The sequence below is a fragment of the Macrobrachium nipponense genome, chromosome 10, assembly GCF_015104395.2.
Source record: "Macrobrachium nipponense isolate FS-2020 chromosome 10, ASM1510439v2, whole genome shotgun sequence".
In the NCBI taxonomy this organism is placed as follows: domain Eukaryota; kingdom Metazoa; phylum Arthropoda; class Malacostraca; order Decapoda; family Palaemonidae; genus Macrobrachium; species Macrobrachium nipponense.
This window is the reverse complement of record NC_087204.1, coordinates 53,166,875-53,180,778: the sequence shown is the minus strand read 5'-3', so window position 1 is coordinate 53,180,778 and position 13,904 is coordinate 53,166,875. Positions and strand designations below refer to the sequence as shown.

General features: G+C 37.7%; 1 protein-coding gene across 1 annotated transcript in view; it reads left to right on the top strand.

The window, feature by feature from the left end:
* LOC135223617 (protein HBS1-like) overlaps positions 1 to 13,904 on the top strand; it is a 241,283-nt gene that overhangs the window by 200,001 nt on the left and 27,378 nt on the right. Inside the window, exons 12-13 of the mRNA XM_064262229.1 lie at positions 7,061 to 7,234; positions 13,307 to 13,506. Of these exons, the coding sequence (XP_064118299.1) occupies positions 7,061 to 7,234; positions 13,307 to 13,506 (374 nt within the window). The remainder of the gene's footprint in view (positions 1 to 7,060; positions 7,235 to 13,306; positions 13,507 to 13,904) is intronic.

Here is a 13,904-nt window from a genome sequence, read left to right as displayed (position 1 = left end):
AAGACCCCTCTCTCTCTCTCTCTCTCTCTCTCTCTCTCTCTCTCTCTCTCTCTCTCTCTCTCTCTCTCTCTCTCTCTCTCTCTCTCTCTCTCTCTCTCTCTCTCTCTGATCAAATTACACTGGAACCTTGACATACGATTGCCCTAATATACGAATGTTTTGAGATACAAAAGAAAATTTGCGAAAATATATGCTTTGATCTACAACAAAATATTTGAGATACGATTTTGCGATGTGATAGTTGTATAGGCGACCGATAAATGGCGTTCAGTCTGTTTGTTGGTGCTGCATCGTTAACACGTCGTTGTTTAGTTCGTTGTATTTGTGCCTATTTTTTGTGTTTTGTCTATTTTATTATTAACCATGGGTCCCAAAGCTAAAGACAAAGCAAGTGATAAGAAAAAACCCAAGAAAATGATTTCGATGGAAACAAAACATGAAATTATAGCAAAGCATGAACGTGGCGTTCGTATTGTCGATTTGGCAAATGAGTATGGTCGAAATCCTTCTACAATATCCACGATCATCAAGCAGAAGGAAGCTATAAAATCCTTCCAAAGGCATCACCATTATTTCTAAACTATGAACTGATTAAAAAAAATAAATAAAAATTAGTTTAGCAATGTTATTTCATTTGTGTTTATTACGTAGTTATTAGTGTACATACGTAAATAAAAAGAGAACAAATCGTTCCCTGCCACCCTTCCCTACCTCCTCCCCCTGCTGGCCTCACGTCATCTTTCGTTGTGGTAAGTAAAATTCCTTTCTTTTTTTTATTGTGTGTTATTACTCATTTATTTGTGTATAAATTGTGTATATTATATGTAATTTAGCTGTGTTTAGGTGTGGTTTCATAGCGCTAGAACGGATTAATACATATTACATTATTTTAAATGGGAAAAAATGCTTTGAGATACAACTGTTTTGATATACGACGATGGTAACGGAACAAATTAAATTCGTATGTCAAGGTTCCAGTGTACTGGATAATGTCTCTCTTTGGATACTTTGATTTTGCCAAATCTTGAGGGCTACAAGAACAGTTGATTACTATTTACGTATCATATAGACTAATTAAAGTAAACGTATCATTAAATAGGCGTATATTACTAGTATCAACAAAACATTTACTGGCATGAGTCAGAGGCCGTTTAATGAAACGAACACTTCTCTGTCCTTAACTCGGAGCGTCGGAAGACGCCTCCTCTCTTCTCTCTCTCTCTCTGCTCTCCTCCTCGTCATCTTATCTCCTCTCTTCTCTCTATCTTCCTTCTCTCTCTATCTCTCCTTCTCTCTCTCTCTCTCCTCTCTCTCTTCTCTCCTCTCTCTCTCTCTCTGATCTGATCTGATCAAATTACTGGATAATGTCTCTCTTTGGATACTTGGAATTTGTGTTGTAATCTAACCAGAAACTTCGTTTTGTTATTATTACTGGAAACAAGGAATGATTTTTTCATTATTTGCGCTTTTGGACTGTTACATGTAAACTTTGCGCATCGCAAGCTAGTATGTATTCATTCGCTCGGAAACTAGTTCCGCATATGAGGCATCACTAAAAAACATAGAAAAATATGACATAAAAAGTGTCGAAAATCATCATAACCTCAAAATTTTTGTTGTAATCTAACCAGAAACTTATTTTTATTAATATACTGTGCTAAACTATAAAGGATTTTTATCATAGTATGCATTTTTTAAAACCGTCGTTAACTCGGAACGTCGGAAGCGTCAGCGTCGGAACAAACGTCGTAACCCAGGGCGGATTTTTCAATGAATATTTAAGAAAAAGCGTCGTAACCTCGGAACATCGTAAGCCAGAGCCGTCGTAACCCGGGAACCTACTGTACACACGTATATACACATACATACATACATACATACATACATACATACATACACACACAGTCACTGCCAAAAAGCTTTGCCTGTGACACCATGAAAAAAAAATTCAAATCTAAAAAGTGGAAAAACAAAACTATATTGCATCAGTGTACTCTCCAAGCAATTCCCTAGTACTTTGTAGGTCCACCTTTGCAGAGTGACCTCCTTCAGCCGGTTAGGAACAGAAGCAACTAGATTTCTGAAGATCTCTTGGCAGATGTCACCCCAGGTCTGTGTTCTCCAATTTTCAAGGTCGAGATGTCTGCGTAAAGAAAAGGAAAGTGGGTTATTTAGTATTTAGCATATAATATAAACACATCTTTGGTTTGCACTGAAAAAAATGTTTTATGTTAATCAGGTTTACTATGAACAAAATTATTTTCCCCAAAAAAGAAAAAAATATCCTTTTGACTTTCAAGTGCTATAAAATTTTTTATTGTGAAAACGAGTTCAAAGTTTTATTTTTCCTATAATCTATACATATTATTTGAGAACTGTACCAAATTTCAACTTCTTCCCAGCTTAACCCAATTTTATATGGGGTTGCCGTATGAAGAAGTTGTCTCCATTGATTTTTGTCCTGTGCATCGTTCTCGTTAATACCTTTCCATAACATATCTTCCCCCTTCACAATCACGCCATCTCTTTCTTGGTCTTCCCTTCTTCCTTCTACCCCACACTTCCATTTCCATTATATTGTGACGGGATCACAAGTTTAAAAACTACCAGGCAAATCCCCCCCACATAAACCTAATCACTCCAGCTGCCAAACCCACCCTGTCACACTTTCCTCTTTACACTACAGAATACAAGCAGGACAATTGACCTATACCTACACACAGAACAAAAGAAAAACAAATATTAATGAAGCCGATATTGTTGGGGCTATTAATGAAATTAAAAATGGATCAGCAGCCAGACCAGATGGCATAGGCCATTTTGTTAAAGAAAGTACTAGTTCATTCTATCGCAAAGCCACTTGCAATATTATTAAGACAAAGTGTAGATGCAGGCAAGATTTATGATACGCATAAATTAGCATATATTACCCCTACTTTCAAAAGTGGATCAAGACTTGAGGCAAGTAATTATAGGCCTGTGAGTCCAACATCACATATTATGAAAGTGTATGAAAGAGTAATGAAGGAAAATATAATGAAACATTTAATGAAAAATAATTTGTTTAATATAGGACAGCTTGGTTTTGTATCCGGAAAAAATACACAAACCCTATTGTTAGTCCACCGTGAGGACATACGAATATGATAAACGAAAAAGAAACATGTGGTTTACCTACTTTGCAAAAGTTTTTGGCAAGGTAAACCATAATATATTAGCGAAGAAAATGAGAAAACATATTATTGTGGACAAAGCACGAAGATGGATAAAAGAATTTTTACAAAACAGAAAACAGATAGTGATTGCAAACAATGAGAAATTGGATGAAGCTAAGGTAATATCAGGTGTGCTACAAAGTACGGTGTTAGCTGCATCACTGTTTGTTATTATGATTGCAGACAGACAGTAATGTTAAGGACTCGGTAGGGAGTAGTTTTGCTGATGACACAAGAATAAGTAGAGAAATTACTTGTGATGAAAATAGGAACTTGCTACAAAGAGATCTAAACAAAATATATGAATGGGCCGAGGTAAATAGGATGGTATTTAACTCTGATAAATTTGAATCGATAAATTGTGGAGATAAAGAAGGAATGCTATGTGCATATAGGGGACCCAATAACGAGACAATCACAAATAAGGAAGCTGTGAAAGACCTTGGTGTGATGTTGAATAGGAACATGTTATGCAATGATCAAATAGCAATACTATTGGCAAAATGCAAAGCAAAAATGGGTTATGTTGTTACGACACTTCAAAACAAGAATATTGCAATATGATATGGTACCAACACTACCAAAAGGATATTGCCCAAATAGAGTGTACAAAGGTCCTTTACAGCTAGAATAGAAGAAGTTAAGAACCTTGACTACTAGGAAAGACTACAATTTTTAATATTTTATAGTCTAGAAAGGAGAAGAGAACGCTACATGATAATACAGGCATGGAAACAGATAGAAGGAATTACCGAAAACATCATGGAGCTAAAAATATCAGAAAGAGCAAGCAGAGGTAGATTAATAGTGCCCAAACCTACTAGGAAAACTAAGGAAAGCACACAGGACATTAATCCACTACGCACTAGCATCGATAATGCAGCGTCTATTGATTGTGTTGCCAGCTCATCTGAGGAACATATCAGGAGTGAGCGTAGATGTGTTTGAGAATAAGCTCAACAAATATCTAAGCTGCATCCCAGACCATCCAAGACTGGAAGATGCAAAATATACCGGAAGATGCATTAGCAATTCTCTGGTAGATGTTAGAGGTGCCTCACACTGAGGAACCAGGGGCAACCCAAACGAGCTGTAAGGTAAGGTAAGGTAAGGTTCTCTCCCCAATCCCATGTCCTCCATGCACATTTTCAATTACATCATTTTCATTTTCGACATTCCCATTAAAGTCTTCTCCCCACTACAATCCTCTCATGCTCTTCCAGTTCTTGCATTACCTCATTCGTTTCATTCCAAAAACAGCTCTTTTCTTCCTCTGTGCAGCCCACTTGTGGAGCATAACCATTAATGATGTTCATTGTTTCCCCTCCATAACCTATCTTTACTCTCATAATGCGGTCTTTCTTTCTACTCACTTCCGTCACTGTATTCTTCATTTCCCTCGCCAGCAATACACCAACGCCATTCCTACCCTGTTCATTTGCTGCACTGTATATTAACTTGTAGCCATCCCCCGGCTCTTTGACTTCATTACCCATCCATCGAGTTTCCTACACACACAAAATATCCACTTTCTTTATCCTCATCAACTCCACCAACTGTACCAAATTTCAACTAAAAATAACAAATAATAAGCTCCACAGAAATTCAATAAAGCTGGTCCAAGTAACCTGATGTGTATATGGGAAAATTATCAAGTTACCCCTCTGAGGCCTTAAACAGTTTGTTTCATCTCCCAATATTTTTTTTTTATAAACTTTTGATTCACATTCGTTATTCACTATCAAATCTTGAAACTCGTTTTATATTTCTTGTCCCAAAAAAATTTTTGAAAATTTTTTTGGTTTTGCAATTTTGTGTTTTTTGGTGTAGCTGTATTTTTTGAGGTTATGGTTTCAAACTCATTTTGATAATCGTATCGAACAATATGGATATTTATCTATTGCAAAAAAAAAAAAAATAAAAAAAATAATCAAAAAATAAACGCTAAGCTTGCATCAGGTCCTTAAAGTTAAGGGGGAAAAAAATGCATTTCTGGCATCATGCTGCAAAGGCCTGGAGAGATATCGACTAACTGTTGCTGTGACTGTGAACTCGGTACACGCTGTAGTCCAATTTGCATATTTATTGTGTGCAATGCGAGCCGTTTCTGCTTTTGTAGATGGGTTAGCAGCATCATCTTCCTAGCAACAACTGTTGTACCCTAACTTTTTCTGAATCACATGTCTATTGAACCCGTAGCCAAAGTGTCAACATTTTGCTCCTCCAGATCTTTGGGCATAAGAGTCGGTTTGCCTACACTGCACTTTTCAACTCCCACTCACAGCAAGAGGACAGTTTACAAGGCCTCCCCACGGAGGTACCAGGATGGGGGATGTCATCTCCTTACCTTCCATCCTATCGCCCTTAGGAGGAGATGGTAGTGGTGGTCTCAGAGGAATACTGTCATGTTCGCTCAAGTCAGTTGAGTTCCCAGTTAGTTCATTTTCCCCCAGGCATTTGCAGCACGATGCCAGAATGTATTTTTCTATTTTCTCAGATTTAGGCGAAAAATGTTTTCCATTAATTTTGAGGACCTGCTGCTAGCATGGTGTTTGATATTTTTTAATGATTTTTTTTTTTTTTTTTTTGCAAATAGATAAATATCCATACTATTTGATACACTAATCAAAATAGATTGAAATCATAATCACAAAAAAATACAGCTACACCAAAAACACAAAATCGCAAAACCAAAAACATTTTAAACATTTTTTTCCGGACATTAAATATAAAAACGAGTTCTAAGTTTTGATGGTGAAGAACCAATGAGAATCTAAAGTTTATAAAAAAATTACTGGAGAGACAAAACAAATTGTTTCAGGGTTCAGAGGGGTAACTTGATAATTTTCCCGTATGCACATCAGGTTACTCAGACCAGCTTTTTTTGGAATTTCGGTCGAGCTTATTAAGAGTCATTTTTAGTTGAAATTTGGTAGTTGCCAAATATGTATAGATTATAGGAAAAATAAAACTGAACTCATTTTCACAATTAAAAGTTTTATAGCATTCGAAAGACAAAAATAAACTTTTTCTTTTTTTGTGGGGAGGAAAATAATTTTGTTCACAGTAAACCTGATTAAAATAAAAATTTCTTTTAGTGCAAACCAAAGATATGTGTTCATATTATATGCCAAATACTAAATAACCCACTTTAATTTTGTTTAGGCAGACATCTCGACTCTGAAAATTGGGGAACACAGGACTGGGGTGACATCTGCCAAGAGATCTTCAGAAATCTAGTTGCTTCTGTTCCTAACTGGCTGAAGGAGGTCATTCTCTGCAAAGGTGGACCTTTAGAGTAATAGGGGATTGCTTGGCGAGTACCCTGATGCAATATCATTTTGTTTTTCTGCTTTTCAGATTTATTGTGTTTTTATTCATGGCGTTACGCGTCGAGGGCTCAAGGCGGCAAAGGTTTTTGGCGGCGAATATACATTACATACATTAGTGTATATGTATACGTACAAGAATAATAAATAGTACAGTTGTGTGTGGAACAGAAGTAAATGTCTGGCTCACATCAGGATTGAACCTAGATCTATGAATTGAGAGCCAGACTGCTGCCAACCAAGGCACACAAGTCATAAAAGAATTTGGAACCTACTTATGTGGCTTTGCTGGCAACGGTCTTGTCTTTCAGTTTGGATGTGTGTCAGAATTCTTTCAGTTTATGCCTATAATTTTTCAGATACGTATTTGTTTTTGGTGAAGACGACATTTTGTAATGTAATTTGGTCCTTGCACATATATTTTTTCACTTTTGAGCTTGTGAAAATTGTAAGTTGATGTATACTGTTTGTACTACTAATGTTGTAGCTCTCCTTTCCTTCTCTTTGAAATTACAGATGCTTTGAAAGTGCCAGAACGTGGTGTGTCTCGTCCTGTGCGTATGTGCATAAGTGATGTCTACAAAGGTCAGAGCTCCAACATGTGCGTTGGAGGGAGGCTGGATACCGGGTATATTCAGAATGGAGACCGTTTACTTCTACTTCCTCAGGGAAATATTTTAATCGTTAAAGGTATGCATGTTAGGCTTTAGTCTAATGTATTATATTACTTTCACTTCACCACTCACCTATTATGTATATTTAGCCCACATTCATGGTTTTCAAAGGTATAGATTCAGAGACAAAATAAGAACAGTGGTGCCCTATACTTAATTTTGTCACTTGTGTATTTACTATGCTGTACACTGCTCACCAGAATTCCCCAGGCCATTATTGACTTACAAAGTTGTAGGATTGTTTAAAAAAGCATTGGAGGAATTCACTTACCTCATTTAACACATTTCATCAATTCTCCTTGCTGTTTAGTTATTCCTAAAAGTTCTCATTGCTGCAGAACCTAGGATTGACCCTACTACAGGTCGTGTCTTGCCTCTGTGTCAACACCATGATGGGCCTACTTGCAAATGGCAGGAAAAGGCCCTAATAAAATTGAGGAAGTTTTATAGATGTCTGCAAGTTAAATCCAAGTGGACAACCACTTTCAGGTATTACTGAGACCTTAAGGGGAGTGCTTACACCATAAGGCCCCATTATATGTTACAGCAATAGTATGCCTGTATACACTAAGGCTGTGTGTACACCACGCGAGTCGAGTCAAGTCAAGACGAGTCATATGATCGAGTCATTTTGAATCAATGTCATTCCCATTGACTGAGTCTGACAGTCAGAGTCAAGCTCAACAGAGAATAGATGGATGCAAATGCTCTTGCTGGAATATCAGTGCTGCTGTGGCTGAGGCGGTGAAGGAGTAGGTGTAGGTGTCAAAGATTGGATTCATGAGAGAAATGCTGAAATGCCAAGTCTGGAAGCTTTGGACATCTATTCCCGGACTTGGTAAACAATCCAGAGAAGAAGTTTTATGACTTCTTCAGAATGACACCTGAACAATTTAAAGTGTTAGTGGAGTTAACTGCAACCTTCATAAGAAAGCAAAACCCCAATCAGTCAGTGGCAGAACTACAGGGGGTGCAGGAGGTGTAATGCACTAGGGCCCACTGTTATTAGGGGCCCATCTGGCCCCATCATCATGTCTTAGTAGATTGACTTGGTAATATATTTGTAAATATGTTTAGGTTAGAAATAATGAAAATATAAATGATGATGATGGTGATCGTAGTAGTAGTAGTAGTAGTCCAGGTTGTCATGCAAACAAAATTACTAGAAACTATAAATGCCCTTTCTAAGGCATTGCAAAGTCAGGAGATGATGCTGGACAAAGCAATTCATTTGCTGAAGAACTCTGCTGAGACACTAATGCAAATGAGAGATAGCTATGAACAAGTAAAAGCAGCAGCTTAGAAGCTCTGAAATAAATGTGGTGCTGAGCCAAAGTTTCAGCACAAATGCATGAGAAAGGTAAAAAAAACATTTTGTTGAATTGTGTACACATGAAAGGTTTTCGGATCCAGGGTTGAATATCTATTAAGGTTTGTGACAGTGTAATATCCGATAATCCTGGATTATTTCTTTTAAGTTTTACCCTTTTGACAATTAATCATCTGGTATTCTTGATCTTGTTGTGTACCTGAGAACTTTCTCTCCAATTGTATTTCATTCATTCCTTGACAATGACTTAGTAAAGACGAAAGCACTTGGATTTCTGACTATCATTTTCCTGTGGTATTCGCTTTTTTAAAGAAGTCACGTGCATCTACTGTGATTTTTTAAGAATAAATAAATATATATGTATACGTACATATATTATATATATATATATATATATATGTATATATATATATATATATATATATATATATATATATATATATATATATATATATTCATACATATATATACAGGCAGTCCCCGGGTTACGGACGGGGAGGGGGTCCGTTTTTAAGACGCGGTTCGTAACCCGAAAAATCGTCGCTAAGCCGGAACGACGTTCTTGAAAACATGTCCACAGGGAAAATTTCACTAATTTGCAATTTTTCTTTGGGCTGTATCTCTAAAATTATCACTAATTTACTTTTTTCATGTGCAACACTGTGTATTCACAAATTACTGTATATTTTCATTAAAATACAAGAGAGAGAGAGAGAGGGAGAGAGACGAGGAGAGAGAGACGAGAGAGAGAGAGAGAGAGAGAGAGAGAGAGAGAGAGAGATTGTCTTTATATAAGTATTAAGCTAACTTTTAAATGAAATTGTAGTTACTGTAATTCTATTTCGAAGGTAGCTTAATATGTTACCTTTAGAATATATATATATATATATATATTTATATATATCATATATATATATATATATAGATATATTATATATATATATATATATATATATATATATATGGTTGGTTAAAAATATAGGTGTGTATGAAGATTACATGCATACAGAGACAGAGACAGAGAACTATGTGAAAATCACTAACCTGCTAATCAGCAACACCCCCTCCTGTCACATTACATACGAAAAGTTTTCAAGATACGAAAGGTTTCTGAAAGTCCGAGATTCGCCCGAACCACCGATAACAATTTTGAAACTCGCACGCCGCCAACTAAGTAGACTCGCCACCATCCTCCTGCTCTCCCATTGGTTCCTGATGCTAGTCACCGCCATGAGATCCTTCTCTCCTATTGGACAGCATCCCTCCCATCATGCATCTATGTACATATACGTGGTGGCGTGCCTACCTCGTCCACTTCGTACCAGCATAGTTATCGTACGCACGCGGTATTCGTTCGGTCTAACGATTTCGTTTAGTAACGTAAATTCGTTAGTGATTTCATTGCAGTATACATACTTTATCGTGTTATGCGAAAAATTTATTGTACTTATACGTAAATTACGTACAAGATGACGTAGTCATGGGTCCCAAGAAAGTTGAAATACACAGAAAGAAGCGAATGCTCTCTTTGGAGACAAAGATGGAGATCATCAAGAAGTATGAAGCTGGTATCCGATTGAGTGTGATTGCCAAGGAATACGGCCAAAATCCATCAACAATAGGCACCATCCTTAAACAGAAGGATGCCATCAAAGCAGCTACACCGTCGAAGGGCATCACTATTTTGTCCAGCAAGAGGACCCACGTGCATGACGAGATGGAACGGCTGCTTCTTGTCTGGATCAAAGAGAAAGAAATAGCTGGTGATACGGTAACGGAGACGGCAATCTCCCACAAAGCCAGCGCTATTTTCGGCGATTTGATTGCACAGGCGGAAGACGACGGAGGGGAAAGGACATCAACGCAAACCCCAGAGTTCAAGGCTTCGCATGGCTGGTTCGAGAAATTTCGTAAACGAACTGGCATCCATTCGATGGTGCGGCATGGGGAGGCTGCCAGCTCGGACATGAAAGCGGCCGAAGCATTTAGAAAGACTTTCGACGAGATGATGACCAAGGAAGGCTACAGTTCTCAGCAAGTTTTCAACTATGATGAGACTGGCCTTTTTTGGAAAAAAATGCCTCGTCGGACATACATCACGGAGGAAGAGAAGCTACCCGGGCATAAGCCTATGAAAGACAGGCTTACGCTCGCACTTTGTTCGAACGCCAGTGGGGATTGCAAGGTGAAGCCCTGTGGTGTATCATTCCGAGACTCCTCGAGCCTTCAAGGCCCTCAAAGTGCTTAAAGAGAAGCTTCCAGTGATGTGGAGGGCTAATGCAAAAGCCTGGGTAACGAGGCTTTTGTTCACCGAGTGGGTAAATCTGTGTTTCGGCCCAAGAGTGAAGAAATTTTTGGAAGAGAAGCGCCTCGCCCTGGAATGTCTTCTGGCCTCGAGGAAGATATCCTAGCGGATTATTCCTTAGTCAAGATTCTTTTTCTTCCGCCCAACACCACCCCTCTCCTCCAGCCCATGGACCAGCAAGTGATAGCGAACTTTAAGAAGCTATACACGAAACATCTTTTCAAGAGATGTTTCAACATCACCGATACCACAAACCTCACCTTGCGTGAATTTTGGAAGTAGCATTTCGACATCGTCATTTGCATCCGACTCATCGACCAAGCTTGGCAGGAGGTTTCGAGGCGAACCTTGAATTCCCCATGGAGGAAACTCTGGCCTGATGCTGTGTCCGCCCGAGACTTCGAGGGATTCGACGTGGGCGAAGCTGGTGCTGTAGAGTCAGAAACAGTTGATGATACCGAAACTGTTTCCCAACCAGATCTTGACAAGATCGTTGCACTCGGCAAGTCCATGGGGCTGGTCGTCGACGAGGACGACATCAACGACTTTCTCGAGGAGCACCCAGAGGAGCTTACGACAGATGACCTTAAGGAGTTGGAGGCCATGCAACATAACGTCGTTCAAGAGGAGTTCTCTAGCAGCGGCGAGGAAGAGGAGGAGGACCCTATGACAACGGCAGAAATTAAGGATGTTCTAGCCGCTTTTCATAAAGTGCAATCATTTATAGAAAAAAGGCACCCCGAAAAGGCTCACACAGGTTGTATGCTTGCGCAGTTCGATGCCGTTTTTCTGTGTCGTTTCAGGAACATGTGAAAAGTAGGCAGAAGCAATCTTTCTTGGATTGTTATTTTTTAAAGAGGCCTTTAGCAGTAGCAGGAGTAAGCAAAACGGAAGAACCAAGTGATAAAAAACAAAGTTGAAAGCAAAAAGGAAGAACCAAGTGATGAAAAACAGAAAGTTGAAAGCAAAAAGGAAGAACCAAGTGATAAACAGAAAGTTGAAAGTGGTGATGAAGTTGAAATTCTGTAAAAAAAAAAAAAAAAAAAAAAAAAAAAAAAAAAAAAAAAAAAACACCTACGTCAAAGTAAAAAAAAATTGACAATCAAAAAAAAGAAATTTATTTTTTTTATTTTAGTTTTTTGTAAAGTTAAGTGTTACAGTTTTGTTAATGTGTTTCGTAAATTTTAGTTTATGTATGTTTTCCTTACATTTTTTTATGTGTACGTACGTAACTGCCGTTTGTCCTCCTCCTCCTCTGCCGCCACTTTCGGAGATAGCCTCACTTGAAAGGTAAGCTTCCACATTTTACATACAGTATTTCTTGTATACCATGTACACTAATACACTTTATTTACAGGTTAATTTGCATTTTGTTATTGTTAGGTATTGAATGGTCCAAATTGTTGTAGTATTTCATTGTTTATAGGTCAATTTAGCTTTATTATGAAATTTACTGGGGTGTTTTTGGAGGGCTTGGAACAGATTAGCCATTTTACATGTAAAATGTGGTCCAAGATACGAAAACCTCATTATAATACGAAGGGCACCTCGGAATGGATTAATTTCGTATCTCGAGGTACTACTGTACTTGACATATTTGACAGCTCTGGACTTTGAGCTTTTGGTGGAGTTAAGAAAGATGAAGGAAAGAATTTTTTATATGCATCATTTTCTAATTACAGTTTTGCTATTACAATTATTATTATTTTATTGAACGGAATGGCTACTTCAGCAGTGTTACACTTGTAGAAATTCTTCTCTCTTTTCTGAATAGCGGCTTTTTCCATGCTACTTTAACAGGCTAGTAGAATGCCTATAGAGGTCATGATCAAATAGTGTCAATATCGGTGTATATATTTGAATTTGACAGATAAACTATGCTATCATAGTCATCAAAGTCATTAACGATTCTCTCTCTCTCTCTCTCTCTCTCTCTCTCTCTCTCTCTCTCTCTCTCTCTCTCTCTCTCTCTCTCTCTCTCTCTCTCTCTCTCTTAAAGCAAGGATGTCTGGCAGCTTCAGACGAAAGCTGCCAACAAAGAGGTAGCAAGACTTGAAATAGCTGACTGTTTCAGTCTACACTCTGTCAATGTTCTTAGTAGCTGGCGGCAGCAAAAATGTTAAAAGTTGTTGTACATTGTATAAAATGTTTTGATTTATTGAGTATATTAAGATTTGTTAGCTCTTTTAACTATAATTATAGTGGATTGACTTGGTCAAGTTTGTTTAATTACTGGATATTTCTATTTTGTATGTGAAGGGAAAAATTTATAAGCATAGTGATTTTTATATTACATGACATTTTTTTTATGTTTGTTACAGGTTTTGAGTTTTCTCATGTATTTGAAAGGGCAAAAGATAAATTGTGTGTTGATCTGTTGGTATGTGTTACTTTAAAAGAGGAAGGTGTATGGAAATGGGAATGCATAGTTATGTAAATAATTTTTTTTGCAGGTGTCCTAGCGGATAATGCAGCACCTTCAACAGCTTTTGCTGGTGACCATGTAACACTAACTGTTAGTGGCGTAGACCCAAGTGTTTTGCACATAGGAGATTTCTTGTGTGATCCTACGAAACCTATTCCATTAGTGACCAGGGTGCAGGCTCGCATTGTTGTATTTAATATTGTTGTACCATTAATTAGAGGAGCGTTGGTATGTATGCTATCCATTACATGTATTAAAAAAAAATATTTCTTATTTTTATTTTAATGGGGAATTTCTGGTTAATAGCCATTAAATTATGTCACGCAGAACTTTTAATAAGCTAAAAATGAGCCATTGCTCGAATCTGTATGTAATCCCATTTTTTTGCAATTTAATTTTAAATTAACACCGAGTTACTTTAGTGGAGAGTGCCATTTATCCAGGATTTGACTTGACTAGGTTGCCATCTGGCGGATTAGTACCGATGACGTCATGTCGCGGTTGCCTCGCAATAACAAGCGCAGTGAAGCACAAGTATTATATTGTATTTGTCCTCGTGTTTTAGGTCAATTGTCATTCAAATAGCGTGAATTATGCAAGTGGCTGGCCGATGGTTCTTTCAACCT